The 15,369-nt window shown below is 38.9% G+C and overlaps 2 protein-coding genes across 2 annotated transcripts in view; both read left to right on the top strand.

Moving 5' to 3' along the window:
- The window catches only part of LOC106936066 (choline transporter-like protein 2), a 23,352-nt gene extending 19,877 nt beyond the window's left edge, over nucleotides 1-3,475 (top strand). The window contains exons 17-23 of the mRNA XM_015016851.1: nucleotides 202-252; nucleotides 416-549; nucleotides 635-708; nucleotides 814-884; nucleotides 980-1,068; nucleotides 2,165-2,249; nucleotides 2,443-3,475. Coding sequence (XP_014872337.1) covers nucleotides 202-252; nucleotides 416-549; nucleotides 635-708; nucleotides 814-884; nucleotides 980-1,068; nucleotides 2,165-2,249; nucleotides 2,443-2,921 — 983 coding nt within the window. The 3' untranslated portion in view covers nucleotides 2,922-3,475. The remainder of the gene's footprint in view (nucleotides 1-201; nucleotides 253-415; nucleotides 550-634; nucleotides 709-813; nucleotides 885-979; nucleotides 1,069-2,164; nucleotides 2,250-2,442) is intronic.
- A 3,631-nt stretch (nucleotides 3,476-7,106) lies between these two features.
- On the top strand, nucleotides 7,107-14,807 carry LOC106936065 (coiled-coil domain-containing protein 151). Its single transcript, XM_015016850.1, has 13 exons — nucleotides 7,107-7,305; nucleotides 7,475-7,587; nucleotides 8,346-8,372; nucleotides 8,519-8,710; nucleotides 8,915-9,016; nucleotides 11,283-11,408; nucleotides 11,642-11,764; nucleotides 12,492-12,638; nucleotides 12,729-12,889; nucleotides 13,001-13,157; nucleotides 13,245-13,394; nucleotides 14,363-14,450; nucleotides 14,560-14,807. The coding sequence occupies exons 1-13, from the start codon at nucleotides 7,227-7,229 to the stop codon at nucleotides 14,667-14,669; spliced, it is 1,575 nt and encodes a 524-aa protein (XP_014872336.1). The 5' UTR covers nucleotides 7,107-7,226; the 3' UTR covers nucleotides 14,670-14,807.
- Nucleotides 14,808-15,369: the final 562 nt, after the last annotated feature.

Here is a 15,369-nt window from a genome sequence, read left to right as displayed (position 1 = left end):
TATATATATATATATATATATATATATATATATTTATTTATTTTTTTATCTCTGTCCCTGAACTGTCTAGTGTTTTCCTCGGTCCTCATGACGCCATCTGTTCTCTAGTTTCCACTTTGCAATTATTCACTACTTTGTGAATAATTTGTGTTGGTCTATCCGAATAAAATGCATTGACGGCTGTCATTGTAACATGACAAACTGTGAAGTTAGGGGTATTAATACTCACGGCAATATCTGCTCTTACTGTGTGTTTTGTTTTGCTAGCTGGTCTAATCAGTCTCAGACCAACATATTTGTGTGTCATTGTTCATATTGCTATAATTATGCACATCGATTTCTTCCTCTCTCATCTCCATGCGGTGGAGAATAAACTGAAAATTTGCACACATGAACGTACTTGTTCACCCTAAAGTGTTGCACCATTTCCCTTCCCGTCCTCCAGGTGCTCAGAATAAGTTTGCTAAATTTCTGTTGAGCTGCATGAAGTGCTGCTTCTGGTGTCTGGAGAAATGTATCAGATTCCTGAACCGGAACGCCTACATCATGGTGAGCTGCTGCAACTGGATACTGCTGACTGGTGGCTCTTCTTTCCCAAGAAGTTCACTTCTCGTTATTTTTGTTTTCTCTCTAGATTGCAATCTACGGAAAAAATTTCTGCGCCTCGGCTCGAGACGCCTTCTTCCTTCTCATGAGAAATATTATCAGGTTTGTTTTTCATTCGCTAACCTTCTTAATACAATAATTTCATCCCCGGTACTGCAGCGACATGACAGCGCTGTTAAACTCAACACTGTGTCCACTCTATCGCAGGGTGGCGGTTTTAGATAAAGTGACTGACTTCCTGCTGTTTCTTGGGAAGCTCCTTATTGTTGGCATTGTGGGTAAGGGAGGTTTTTATTAATAGACAAACACTCTGGAGACATCCGTGACATCCAACAGTTCAAATAAACTATTTTTGCTTCTTATCTCTGTGCAGGGATTTTCTCTTTCTTCTTCTTCTCTGGAAGAATAAAAGCTGCAGAGGACGCGGCTCCATCTCTCAACTACTACTGGGTGCCAATACTGGTGAGAACAGTTGTGGGGAAAAAAGCTTAAAAAAAATCGTTAGCATTGTAATAAAGTAGCATCTTTAATAAATTTGAGAAAACTACAATTTATTTACTCATTTATCTTGTGATTCAAGACGTTGTTGGTTTTATTAAATCAACAGAGTAAGTACTGGTACTCCTTTCACGTCCTACAGAATAAATTTGATTAAAATACGTTTACCTTATCTATATTTTACATATTTACTGTATGCACTGACAGCAGAGGAACCAATAACTGTAGTAGCAATGATTATGTTAAAAACAATCATTTCTTAATGCAGTTTTTTTCCCCCACTCAACCTTGCCGTTTTCTCAGAGCGTCAATGTGTCTCACTGCTTGGGGCGGCACAACCCTGAGGTTTTCCTTTTCCTTACCTACATGTCCTGTCGATACACAGTGAGCACCTCAGGGTTGTGCTCTGTTGGGTTGCCAATGTTGTTATCGGAGTTGCACCTTCTGGTTTGGTGCTTCAAAGAAGGCTGTTTCATTGCTTTAAGGAAATTTGGACAGCATTTTATTGTCTCTGGGTCAAAATCTAAATTCCTTAGACTGATTAAACCTTAAATCAATGCACCGCACAGAGACTCTTTAAAATACAGCTTGAGATTTATTAAACCTTTTCTCTATGTCTGAGAGATGCAGCAGTCAGGATGCTTCTGGCTGTGACACAGCGAGGTCTGATTTTTTTTTTTTTTTTATGGACTAGAAAACATAAACATTAAATGGAGAGATTAAAATATTGTCCCCATTTAGACGTCACAGGACTAACATTTATCTTATTTTAACAAAACAAAAAAAATTGCAACAAAGTATGTTCAGAAAAATAAGTTCTTCGTCTTGATGGATTGGAGAAAAAAATGTTGTTTTTTTAGATCCTAGGCAGACTCCATGGTGCTTTCCTAAAACTTCCAGTTTCAAATTAGACTATTGATATAAAAGATTAATTATTTTAATATGTCTAATATGTTTATCAGGGGGTCACTATGTGTAGAGTGCTATGTTTAAGACAGACATAATCCTGAATTTTCAGATATTTTTTTGTTTTTTTTACTTCCTGCTTTTCTCTTTGCAGACGGTAGTAGTGGGATCCTATCTGATTGCCCACGGCTTCTTCAGCGTGTACGCCATGTGTGTGGACACACTCTTCCTGTGTTTCTGTGAGTCAGATAACCAAAGACCTTCTCCTCCCATTGATGAGCTGCTTGTGTTGCCTTCTTGCTGCTCTGTTTCTCACTGCTCTCCTCTTTGTCTCCTGTTAATTTCACTTTCATACATTCCCTCTGCATTTTGCGTTTTCTCCATCCGTTTTCCATTAACCCATTCTGAATCGATGCCACACATCGCCAAAAGGCGAAGACTTGGAAAGGAACGACGGTTCGTCCGAGAGACCTTACTTCATGAGTCCGGAGCTGCACGAGATCCTCTCCAAGACCAGGAAGGTGGAGGACGAGTGTGACGGTGTCGAGGCGGCGGACGCTGCCAAACAAGCGGACGAGGTAAAGGTGGATGAGGAAACGCCGCTCCAGCAGCAGGACGGCGAGGTTCAGCTGAAACAGCAGACCGTGCTGAAGGAGGAAAATGAGGAAAAGCAGCCTGTGGAGTCCAACACTGAGGACGAGAAGGAGGAGGAGGAACAAGTCAGTCAGGCGGAGGACACTGAGAAAAAAGAAGAGCCAGCTGTGAAGGAAGCTGCAGCAAAGCAGGAAGTGAAAGCAGAGGAAAAGGCAGCGGAGCAGCCGGCTGCAGCTGGGGAAGCTGAGGAAGTGAAGAAAGTGGAAGAAAAAGAGCAACCCAAGGATGATAATCCTCCACCTGCACCACAGGAGTAGATGCAGCAAAGCAAGGGAGGCTCGCTAGACCTCATAAAGCAGAAAGAGTCGAAGTTACGTCCCTCAGCTGTGTGATATGGACCTGTTAAATGTACAACATTCAAGCTAAAGTGTGCGGCTTTGCTGAGACTGAGAGCTGATGTTCCACCTGGAGAAGGCTGGCCGGAGCGAAGGCCGAAGGAGATCGAAAGCCCAGTGCATCTCTGTAGCTTGAAGAAAACACACACACACACACACACACACACACGCAATCCTTTGTGTTGGTTTTAGAACAGTGTTGGTTTCTCTATCGTGAAGGTCTGTAACACATAGTGCGTGCTGAACCCCGTGCCTGATTACCGTCAGTGTTTGTCGTCTCGATCCCATTCGCCGGAAGCGCCACAGAACCGGAACCATGTTTACAGTCAGAACAAACATCTCAATCAACGGTGAATCACTTTCACAGTTTACAGAAGTACCAGCTGATGCCAAAACTTTTCACATTATTTGATACTCTGTAAATACTGGACCTTTTCTTTTATTTATTTATTTTTTTTCTTGATAGGAAACCTTGTGTATATATATGTATGTATATATATATATATATATATATGCATATATGCACTGGTGTGTGTTTATTATGTATCTTTTGGCTTCAGTCTTGTTGAGACTCTCGCTACGATGAGACTCCATATATTGTATCGCCACCTACTTGCCTTGGTATTTTGGACTGGCGTTAAGTGCTGTGATTGTCCGGCCATGATGCAGAAATCATGACCTCTCAGACTCTCTGGACCCCGACCCCAAACCTCCCGGTTGTTTACAGACTCCTCTTCTTGCCTTGCTCTGTCCCTTCCCTGAATCTCTCCGTCTATTAAGTGCTGCATGATATTAACATGGCCTTTTGAATGCTCGCAACTAACATCTTAGGTGTCTGGAAGCTTTTGTACTTCTTCTTCTTGTCTGTCATGCTGTGAAAGCTGTAAGCTGATATTTTTATCCCCCCACTGAAGTCACTGATGACATTCCATATTTACTGGGTGTAATTCCTGATTACAAATACTCGTATTTAATAATTGTAGTTCTGTTATGGGTAAACACGTGAAGAATGATTTGGGTTTGATGGTTGGAAACAGGTGAGTTTTTGGATCCGAGACAAAATGGTGAGTTTCTTTGTCGACAGATGAAATGGCTGACAATTTGACAGAAGTCCATTTAATTGTTTAATTGTCACTTTTTGATTTGTGACTCCCTCCAACAGGATACAAGGTGTATACATTCTGGACTTTGTGTGATTGTAATTTGTGAAAAGGTCTTTAAAATCCCTGAAGAAACATTTGAAAATGGAGCGACTAAATAAATTATTTGAATCTAAATGTCCACTTTTATTTTACCTGCTTACTTTGTCAGATGTTTATATACCAGGATTATATCATAATCCTGGTATATAAACAGGATTATAAAATAATCTTGTCCTTAAAACCCAATAGTTTGGACTTTAACTTTTAAAGAACACTACCAGCTGTCAAGTAGGATGGTGGCAGCGTCATCCTGAGGGTGGGTTTCACTGATGGTCAGATGCAAATGTCAGACATTACTAAAAAAGGAGAGCGTAATGAAAAAGCTGGACTACTTCTTAATTCTTCAACTTCACTTCAAATCACCCCAAATACAAATCGACTGGCTTTTGGTTGGATAGATGGGCACTAGCAAGCTTCTGAAAAGGAATTTCCAAAAAGGCAACGATTAAGAATTTATGGAATATTCTGGAAACCTAACAATTTAAATGGATTTTTCTATCCATTCTGCAAAATATTCAGCCAAAGGTCTGGAGAAGATATTGGCTCATGGCTAGTTTTGTGTCTTTCTACATAATATAGACCATGTGTAAATTGGGGGGGGGGGATCACAATAAATTCCAACTTGCGCTCTCAATTCTCTTTTCAAAAATCTTCATTCAGTTCACCAGTAGTGGATTAAACCCACTTTTGCCTGCTAAGCTCCCTTCATTGTTCATTGCATAGATTCAATGTGATGTCAGAAATAATATTCCTCAATGAAATTTGGCCTGTATTGACCTCATCACTTGCTGGCTGCACATCCGTGATCAAATCTGTTCTACCACACCCCAAAGTTGCCATATCGGATTGGTATCTGGTGACTGTGGAGCCCCTGGAGCACAGGGATATCATTGCCACGTTCATGAAACCAGTTTGCGATGATTTAAGCTTGGTGACACGATGTTTTATCCAGCTGGAAGTTGCCATCAGAATATGGGTGGTTATAAAGTGATGGACTTTGTCAGTGACAACATTGAGGGGTGGAGGGTTTACACCAATGTCAATGCTTTGGTCAGACTCAATAAAGGCTCCCACTGTCCCATCTGAATACCCGGCAAGTAGACTTTACCACTTTTAGATTGCCAAAGTGCACGGAGTTAAAACATAGGTTCACATATGACTTTGGAAGCCCAAAATGAATAAGAATACATTAACTTCTAATCAAAACTGTAGGTTAAATTGGAATCGGTGTCAGGAAAACGTTTTTAACTTCTATTTCCGTTTATCACAGTGGAAGACCTGGAACGCAACGATGGATCAGCCGAGAGGCCCTACTTCATGTCACAAAATCTCCTCGATGTCATGAAAAAGTCTAACGACACACCCAAATCTGTCGACTAACTCCCTATGTGTGTGTCTGTAAATCACTGTGCCATTTCATTTGATTGTTTCCAAGTATAAACGAGGAGACTTTTTTTTTCTTCCTTTTTAACATGTTGAAAACTTCATACTGTTGATGAGAAATTGCCAACACAGGCAACTTTAAGTACATAAGTTTGGGAATTATGTTTGCTAATTTAAGTGCAACAGAATGCTGAAATGCCTTGTTTTATAAATGTCATATGTTTTATTCTTACTTTTCTGTTAATTTTATTCCGACACTCAAAGAGCATGGAAACTTTTAGAGGTCAGACAGAGAAAACTTTAGATTTACAAGCTTAACCAAATAAATTGCACTGTTTCAAATTAATTCACCAAAGTGGTAGAAAAGCCATTAAGAGATTATGAATAGCCCAAGTGCTTTAAGCTTGATACTACACTTATTTTTTTATATTGCTGTTTTTAATGTCTCACTGACTATGTAACATTTTTATTGTGATAATTTTGACTTTATTGCCTGTCTTTTGTTGATAAATGTTTGTTTTTATTGTAAGTTTTGGAAATGGAATGGAAAACTCTCCAGTTTGTAAGATTTGTGGTAAACAAGATTGTTTTCTCATAAGCGATTTTTTTTTTGTTTGCTTGTTTTTTTTTTTTATACATCAGAAAAAAAAATTAAATTGTGAAAAATGTATGCAATTAGTAGCTATTAAAATTTCTGAAACCTGAAAACATTAAGTTGTTTGGAGGCAAATCATTTACAAAGAGATGCTAAACAGCTCATTTTGTGTTGGCTCCATTGTTTTTTAACAACAAAAAACTTCATCAAAGCTCATTTATCTTAACAATTCAACTTTACCAGAGCTTTTTTGTTTCATATTAGACAGTTTGTTGTATAAAAGCTTTTTTCAACCAGTCCTGGACTCTGGGGACACCCATTCTTTATTCTCTAAACTTGGCTGAATACAGTAAGGGCTTTTGAAGAAACAACTAATGTCTTGTTCCTGCTGTTGAGCATAGATTAAGGAATATTTCTGTTCTTAGTGCTTTTTACAGCACAGAGGAGACCATCACTTATCTTTTTTGGGACTGTATCATCATCATCATCATCGTCATAGTCTTCATCATCAACCACAACGTCATTTATAAAGCGCTTTAACGCCAGCCACACCTGGAACAAATTTATTTTGGGAAGACACGTTCTTGTTTGTAAAAAAAAAAAAAAAGGACGTTTAATAAGGACCTACCGTTTCATTCTGTTTTTTTTTTTTGTATGAATCCTCCAATTAAAAAAAAGTTTGTTGCTGTACATTTTTAGTAACAGATATCCACAGCTTTACATTTCCTGAACCAAGACCCAAAACTACCTATATATCTAACTATTAATCCACTTTATTTATCAATGCGAAAGCCCAAGACGTTTTGCCTTGAATTTCAATTGTAACCCGCCGAAGTTATATTATATTTTTGGGCCTACGTGCATACTTTGGTGCTTGTTGCTAGGATTTGTTGTACATATTCTGTTTAAATAAAGGTTGGGGGGGAGGGGGGTGAACGCAGTCTTCGTTTACACGTTGCTAAGCAACAGTACAGCCCTCTGAAGCCGCTTCGAGTTGAGTAAACTCCCACAGTTTTTACAAACTAGGTCCAAAATTAGCGTTCAAAAATGTTGTCTTTTGGTCCAAACGTGAGACTGTCACTGCAGGAACAGAAAGCGGAGCTTCAAGATAAAATTCAGCTGCTGGGTAAGTTTGTGACTTAACTGACGGTTTTGGGTTTTCAGCTGTTTTCATGTTTGGTACTAACGCTGCTAGCTTACATTGACGTCTTACTTTTAATTAGGCTAACTTAAAACGTGAATGACTACAGTGCTTACATTTCTTTGTTGCTGCTATTATTAAATGTGTCCACTAGAGTGCGAAGGGACTGCATTTTATGAGCGTTCTCAGTCCGTTATCAAGAAGAACCATGAGATCATCCTCCAACTGAGGCCGGCGAACCAGAAGCTGCACAAAGAACTGGCGCAGGTCATCCTTTCACTAAGATGTATCCTATTCATCAGCCTTAAACATAAATTCACTTGTTCTTTTCAGTGATTATGTTGTGTTACTGAGAGACTATATCTTAATAAATAATCGTTTTTTCATTGTATTTCTTTCATTTGTGCTAATTTCTAGGTTAGTTATCCAGAAGTACAATGTCAGCCATTTGATTTCAGTTTTATTTACCAATCAATACAGGGAACTCAGCAAGCATCTGGAAAAAGTTGCTAAACTAAAACTGAACTTTTTGACAATGAACATCACATCCCTAGCATGAAATAGAGGGAGCAAAAGACTTTAGACCGACATGGTGGTTTACCTTCCGGCAATACAACAACCCTAAGCAAATAGCCAGAGCTACAATGTTAATTTTTTTTTTAGATTAAAGCATATTCATGTGTCAGAACTAATAGACCTAGACAAAGTTGAAACCTATACCCAATCTGTGGACAGACTTGAAAGTGGATGTTTGCAGATGCTCTGATCTCATCCTGACTGAGCTCGAGCTATCGTGCAAAAGAGATGTTGAACAACTTCTACATGTCTCTAGCCAGTTCAGACATACTGTAATGAGACTTGCTGCAACAAACTGTATTAAGGTCGTGCTACAAAGTACTTTGTACTTCACTCATGTAAATTTGTGCAGCATGTGGTTAGAACTAGTTCAAGAAGTGTGGATGCTTGTGCGAATGTATAAAATGCTAATGAAAAATTAAAACAAATTTCTGTGTGTTTTAAATTAGGTTGAGCAACACAACTTGTCAAAAGAGGTGAGAGGCAAAGTTTTTATGTCACTAATAAGTATGCTTGATAGGTGATATTTCTGGTTTCAAAAACATCTAAGAGCTGTTAAATGTTTTAAATTGTGCGTTGTATTTGCCCGTCAAAAACTGATCTCTTTTTTTTTTTTTCTCAGAAAGCAATTTCAAAACTAGAGCAAGAGCTGTTGTTCCGAAGAAGACGTCTCGATGCTCTAGCCCACACCACCCTAAAGTACCAGCAGCGCCTTGATGAGCTTAGAATGGAAGAAGAGAGAAGGAACCAGGATCAGAGCAGGACACCTGCGTCTGCTGTAACTTGGGAGTTTGAGCTAGAGGAAGACGCAATGGTAGTTTACCCTCTGATCTCTAAAAACGTGTCAAGCTTTAAACACTAGCAATGGTTATCGGCTTTTAATCAACTGAACTAGCCGACATTCGTAATGTTCTTTGCGATATTCATTTTGAATACACTGACATTGCAGCTACTGTATATTAACATACTCTTTAGATCTACTAGCGGGATTGTTGCTTGTTTGTGGGCATCTCCTCAGAATTTTCGTATGCTGGAGAACCGTCTGGATAAATTTCAGTTCAAGTGCAAGGAGGCTGAAAAATGCAGGAAGATCAATGTGAAGCTCAAGGCACAGATGCAGGTAGGCAGATGATGATGCGCCTTCTTAACGACACACTCTCTGTTTCGCCCTGTTTACATGCAGTTGGTCGTTTTTGACAGCGATCCTCATTAGCTGGAAAAGACACGGTAGGGAAAAAAGCTGCGCAACCGACCTGACCCTACGTGAGAAAGTAATTGCACCATTGGCAACAATAACATAGCAACAAAAGTACCACTCTGGAGTTGACGCTATGACCAGGGAAGTGAGGCCTGCAGTTTCTTAGATATTCTTGGTTCCTTTGTTATCTCCTGGATACATCACCTGTGACCTAAAGTGGGTCACTCCCACTTATCAGGTGTATTATTATTATTTGCATTTAAAGCTATAAAAATGTTATTTATACAACTTTGTTTCTCATTTATTCATGAATTTCTTGCAATCGGGGTGTGAGGGATTACTCACACTCCGTAAGATATTTTAGCCTACTTCATGTTTCCAACCAGGTTCTATTTAAGTGATTTCTTGTTTCTACAAGTCAAGTATTAATCTATTCAGTTTGAGTCAAGTAAACACATTCATTCGTGATTTAATAAGGACAGGATTTCACAAAGGGCCATAGCTTTTTTTTTTTTTTTCCAAATTAATGAGATCATTATTTAAAGACGGCGTTTTGCATTTATTCTGGTTGTTGTACGGTATCAAAATATATTTGATCTGGAACACCTGAGTGTGAGAAAAAAGCAGAAACATAGGAAACCTATAGGGTGTGACAAATAGTCCCTTATGAGTTACCTGCTTGACTGTAAGCTCATTCGTTCATTGTTTGGTCTGCGGTTCATTTTTGTTAAGACTTTAATCATTGCAACAAAGGATGGGTAATGTGCCGCTCTGGAGAGCAAAGAGGTGCTTTTAACATAGGACTAGTTGCTAAAGGTGAAAGACCACAGTAGTACAGTACTTTCTGACCCAGTTTGTTGATTATCTGTCTGAATAATAAAAATGCATAGTCACCACAGTAACACCGTGTTCTGTAAATAATACCATCTACACTCCCTGAGCGGCTTTGTCAGCACCACAATACATGAGGAGCTGATACGTCCAGAGCAGGGAGGCTGAATTCCTGTGCTTGAAATGAACTCTAATACATTATTTTATGCCAATAAGATGTTTCATCGTCTTTTTCTATTCAAACTTCTCATGTCAAGCTTTTAACTTCCTGTCTGGTGTTTGGGGATGTTCCTTCAATATTTCCACATTATGTTCTTTTCTCAGGATCCCGTCTATTTTCTGAAGTGCACCAGTCCCTCGCAAAGCCGAGCATTTCTCTTTTATTTTCTTGTGACGGCAAACGAGGAAGCTGGATGTTTAAAGTGTTTTCCTAAGACGCGCCCAATGGAGTTCCTCTAAATTAAGCCAATCAGAAGCAAAGCCAGGATCTTATGGGCTTCTGAGCTTAAGAAATTTAAAAAGTTCTCTAATAACTGATTTCTAATCTGACTTTTAGCAAACATTAGCAGTCCTAGCTGATATAAAACAGGCACAATACAGTCTGATTTAATATCAGATAGTGAGAAACAAATACTTTTATGGGTTTTTTTTGTTTGTTTTTCTTTTTTTCAGAGTGAACTATCACAGACTGGGCTTATTCTTATAACAAACCAGATACTTGTTTTAATCTTTATCACAGAGGATGTCGAGCTTTGACTTTATACCAAAGCGATAGTAATTTAAGCTCTTCCTCAGGTGTATTAATATTTCAGTGATATTGTAACAAGTAATTATAGAAATTTATTTTTTTTATTTTATTAACATCAATAACTTTAATACCAAAATTATGCTCCTCACCTGTTGTTATTTAACCTCTTCTGCTGTGGGGTCGTTTTAGTCAACTGTTTGTGTGTGTATTTGAATTAACAAAATTTTCAAAGTCTTTGTTAATTCAAATTATCTCTTAATATTTGAGAGGTTATATTCTATTTTCTGTAATTTTCTGTAAATTGTGGAATTTAATTGACTTGCATATGTTTGTTACTTTTTATCCTTTTTTGTTTTGTAATGATTAGAGGACCTGACTGTTCAAACAAACTGATGAGGTGAAAGCCACTAAGCTATTTATTGGAACTCTAAGAGTTTATACATTCACATTTCACATAAGGAGTATTATTGTTGAGGATTTAACTTGACATGATATGATTTGAGAATGAAGTATGTGATGCTTTCTCCTTTTTTTTTTCATATGTTACCCTCCTTTCTTGCACTTTGTTTCCGTGTGGTTTCACGTGGCTTTTCCATTTCAACCAACCAGGATGAGTTTCGGAGTTACGGAGCACAGATCGACAACTTAGAAAAGGAATTGCTGAAGTACAGACAGGAGCTTCACAACCTGGAGGGCCTAAATATGGAGGCTTACATCTCGAAAACAACTACTGAGGTGAACCACCAAATGTATCTGGAAATATATTAATATATTATTCTCTCTTTGTCCAAAATTTGTTTTTCACCTTGTTTAGGAGTGATGATTTTCTAACATTTATCAAGGTCAGCAAATCCATTTTTGGTCAGATCATTTATGACACATTTTTGCCATGTTGAATTATTTTATTAGCTCCCTGGTCCTGCTTGTTTTTAATCCTTTTAACCGTGTCTCTGTCTGGCGTCCATCAGGCTGAGTTACACCAGCTGGAGGAAGAGCTGTTGAAAGAGCACAAGGAGAGAGAAAGTAACATAGCGAGGTTAAGGCAGAAAGCTGATCAGCGCAAGGTTCAGACTGAAAAGCCTGACAAAAAGGTGAGATGTAAATATTATTTACCTTGGGAGAATGGTCCCATTAAAAGTCATTCACTGATTTAGATTTAGATGCAGATAAGTTTAGGATATATATTTTTAAAAAAGTTACTTGTCATCTAAGCATAAGTGATTTTGGTTTGTCCGCACTAGGGCTGGAGCAATTAATCAAGTTAATTGTGATGAATCAATTATTAAAATAATCATCAACTAATTTAGTAATCAATTAACGGAGCATGCAGGTTCAACAAAAGGCCACTTCCTAAAAGAACAACACTCTCCGACCTGCAATTAATCCAAAACTTTGCCAAAAACATATGCATTTAGCATTTACGATAAAAAAAAAAAAATTCTACCCAGAACTCTTCAAGCGGCATTTTTAGCCTTACCTGATTCAAATTCAGTTTTAAGAAAAAGTCCTATTAACAAACCTCACGATATTCTATTACTAATTGGTTAATCGACAGATTAGTGTTACACTGTGCTGATGCTGAGTCAAGAAGAAAAGGTTGAGCTTTTCACATGTTGTTAGAATATATATTTTTTTATCCTCTGCTACAAATAATCAAGTGTACACGAAAGGAACGCTATGTTGTTGCATTTTAGGTAATAAAATATGTATTTTCTTATTTAAAAAAGACATTTAAATATTTGTCTATTTAGCTATTTTAATATCTAAATGGTAAATGGACTGAACTTATATCTGTATGTTGACCCTGGTTTTCTGCAGGCACAGAGAACAGTTCTGGAGGCAGATGACTTGGATAGCGAGGCCCAGCAAAGCACCAGGATCGTACCTGAAGAAGAGAAAGTCAACCCCATCTATGAGGAGATCTTAAAGAACCTCAAGGAAGCCACCGGAGTCTCAGATTTACAGGTATAAATGTAAAAAACAAAAAAAAACAACAACAACAAAAAAACAGATTCATGCACGCTATTCTTTTAATCTTCCATGTCATCCACGCAGGACGTTGTGGAGCATTTTACCTCAGAGAAGGAGAATTGTGAACGTTTAGAGAATCTGAAGAAACAGAATGAAGAGGCCCTGGAGAAGCTGAAGGAGGAGAAGGAGCTGCTTAGGCAACAGTTTGATAAAATGAAATACTCTGGGGAGGCTAAGCTGTCCAGGTGCAACCGATTCACAAGAGATCCTTCACCTCGTTTATGTTTCTCCTCATTTAAACGACCTGTGCTTGAAAGAGTTTTGTTAAGTGGTTCTTGGTTTTTTCTTTTTATTAGTGAGATAAAGAAGTTGGAGGAGTGTGAGCAGCAGCTGCAGGTTCAGCTACAGAGACGTGACGCAGACGCAGAGCGCCTTGCCAACAACGTGAAGGCCCTCGGCGCCATCCGAGCCGGAGTGGAGCATCTGGCAGGGAAACTGCAGGACATCTCTCTTGTAAATCTCAGATGCCACTCGACTTTTACGTCAACCTTTCGGCTAACGGTGCAGTTAATTTTTGTTCTGATTTTTTGCCTCTTCCAGACGGAGGTCAAACCTTTCAAATCCTCCCCAACTTCAGACGAGTTTGTGCTGGAGCTTTTGAACCAGTGTGGCGCAAAACTGTGGGTCTTACTAGAGGAACTTGAAGGGAAGGACATGGCCTCTGTCATGAAGGAGATAGAAGAAGATGAGGTAAGTGTATGACTACATCACAGAAATAGTCGGCACTTGGGAAACCACTTTTCCTTGTACGAAAATAAACCTGCCTGGCAGTTCCTGAGACTGTTTAAGACAAATCTGTCTGGGAGGAAAATCAGATAAGGCGATGACAAAATTTGATTAGAGCTGCTGATGATGACGCACCGTTGAATCACTCAGGTCTGACTGGTTAGTTTGCCTAAGCTTCCAATTCAGGGACCAGGTTTCGTGTCAAGATTCATAAAACTAGCAGGTTTTTAGTTATTAACGTTAACGCCGTCACAAGGAAAGCTCCACATGCGGCTCTTTTCTGAAGTATTCCTAAGTATCTGTGCCTAAGTTACAAGCTTGTGGTTCCAGAACAGCTTTGTTGTTTTATTCGGTTATAATCAACACGATATCCACAACAAGATCGACACTGGTCCAATAAGTAAATCTGGGTTGATATTAACAACACATGCTTATTTCCGTTTTGTCACCACTTGTGTTTCAGGGATAAGGTTGGCCATGTTTAGTTGTCCTGTCATGTGACAGTGATTGTGATGCAACACAGGATTAAGGCATCTGGGTCGCTTTTACATGGTGTCAGAAATGTCGGGAAATATATATGATATATGTCGTAATAATATCGGCTATTGGATTTAGCTCAAATCTAATATGGGGTCGATTCATATAATTTATCAGGTCATAAGACAGAAAGTTCACGGTACCATTTTGGGGTTGTAACCTTCATTCTTATGTTGTCATTTGTAAGGCACGTTGGATAAAAACATCAACCCAGTCACTAGAGTAAATGAAATCCCATAATTCTCAAAAGATGTATGATACTGAATACTGAATACCAGTTTTCTGTAATGAATAAAGTCTGTTTAGTCTTAAAAAGGCTGCTGTTACAGAAAAAGAAAGCTAAAAACAAATTCAAAACACCTGTTTTTATTTTCCTACTTCAACATTATTTGCAGTTCTACACCACGATTGAAGGGAGGCTTCCCAAGACCAACACCAAAGTGCAACTGCCATACAGACCAGTAAAGGAAATCGGCAAAGAAGGTGGGTTGCAACAATCCACACAACCACACACTCACACACGCACATTCACACACACACACACACACACACACCATGTAAATGTCTCTTTCTGTCCATGCTTGTGTCACAGAGGGTGAAATCAGAGAGGATGAGCTTGACATCATATCACGAGATGCCCTGAAGCGTCAGTCTCAGCTCCTCATTGAAAACAACTTGAGCAAAAAGCCTTGGAAAAAATAAGTCCTGATCCAAAGTAACAAGAGCAACACAAAGTGTTGCACCACTGTGAAGTAGAAGGAAAATGACACGTGGTGAGGCTGTTTTTCCCAAATAAAAATGTGAGAAATGGCGTACTCAGAAGAATATTCTCAAGTCGGATAAGGCTGCATGCATAATTATTGTATGTAAAGGAAAACTAGCACTGTCACAACACACATTCCTCACACAGTGTGAAAAGCGTTGACGTGAGGGTCATAATCATCATGTTCAGCAGAGCCAGAGAAGCTGGTAATGTAGCTAATACATGGCAATCCTCCATACCCTCTAGCGGGTAAACAATAGTTACAGGGGCAGTATTTATGTAAACAAATTAAATGGAGCGTTGCTTTGATTCATTCATGAGAAATCCTTGACTCTCCCATGGCAACCATTTTGCTTGCAGAAACGCATGGTTTCACAAAGCCCCGCCTTTTCCTCGAAGCTCCTCCCCGAAAACGCGGTTTCCATCCGAGTTTTCGCCTCAAAAACCGCCGCTCTCCCACAGCTACCCCAGTCAGCAATGTGAAAACACCTGGTGGGACTGCGATTCTGCTGAGCTTATCATAGGAACTACTTTGAAGGGAAGCGTTGGGAAAAATGTTGAAGACTTAATGGAGAAGGCGCTGAAGGCGGCATGACGGAAAGAGCAAGAGCTGGTTAAAGAGACAGTGGCACAATTTCA

The sequence above is a fragment of the Poecilia latipinna genome, unplaced genomic scaffold (genome assembly GCF_001443285.1).
Source record: "Poecilia latipinna isolate Pla-1442-1.1 unplaced genomic scaffold, P_latipinna-1.0 Scaffold2071, whole genome shotgun sequence".
NCBI classification, from domain to species: Eukaryota; Metazoa; Chordata; class Actinopteri; order Cyprinodontiformes; family Poeciliidae; genus Poecilia; species Poecilia latipinna.
This window is presented reverse-complemented; position numbering and strand designations above follow the sequence as displayed.

What these genes read in the sequence shown, in the direction of transcription:
- LOC106936065 (XM_015016850.1), top strand. Translation starts at nt 7,227, where the DNA reads ATGTTGTCTTTTGGTCCAAACGTGAGACTGTCACTGCAGGAACAGAAA. An exon ending in CCGGAGTCTCAGATTTACAG is followed by an intron (nt 12,639 to 12,728) that starts GTATAAATGTAA and finishes TCATCCACGCAG; the next exon opens with GACGTTGTGGAGCATTTTAC. An exon ending in AACTGCAGGACATCTCTCTT is followed by an intron (nt 13,158 to 13,244) that starts GTAAATCTCAGA and finishes TGCCTCTTCCAG; the next exon opens with ACGGAGGTCAAACCTTTCAA.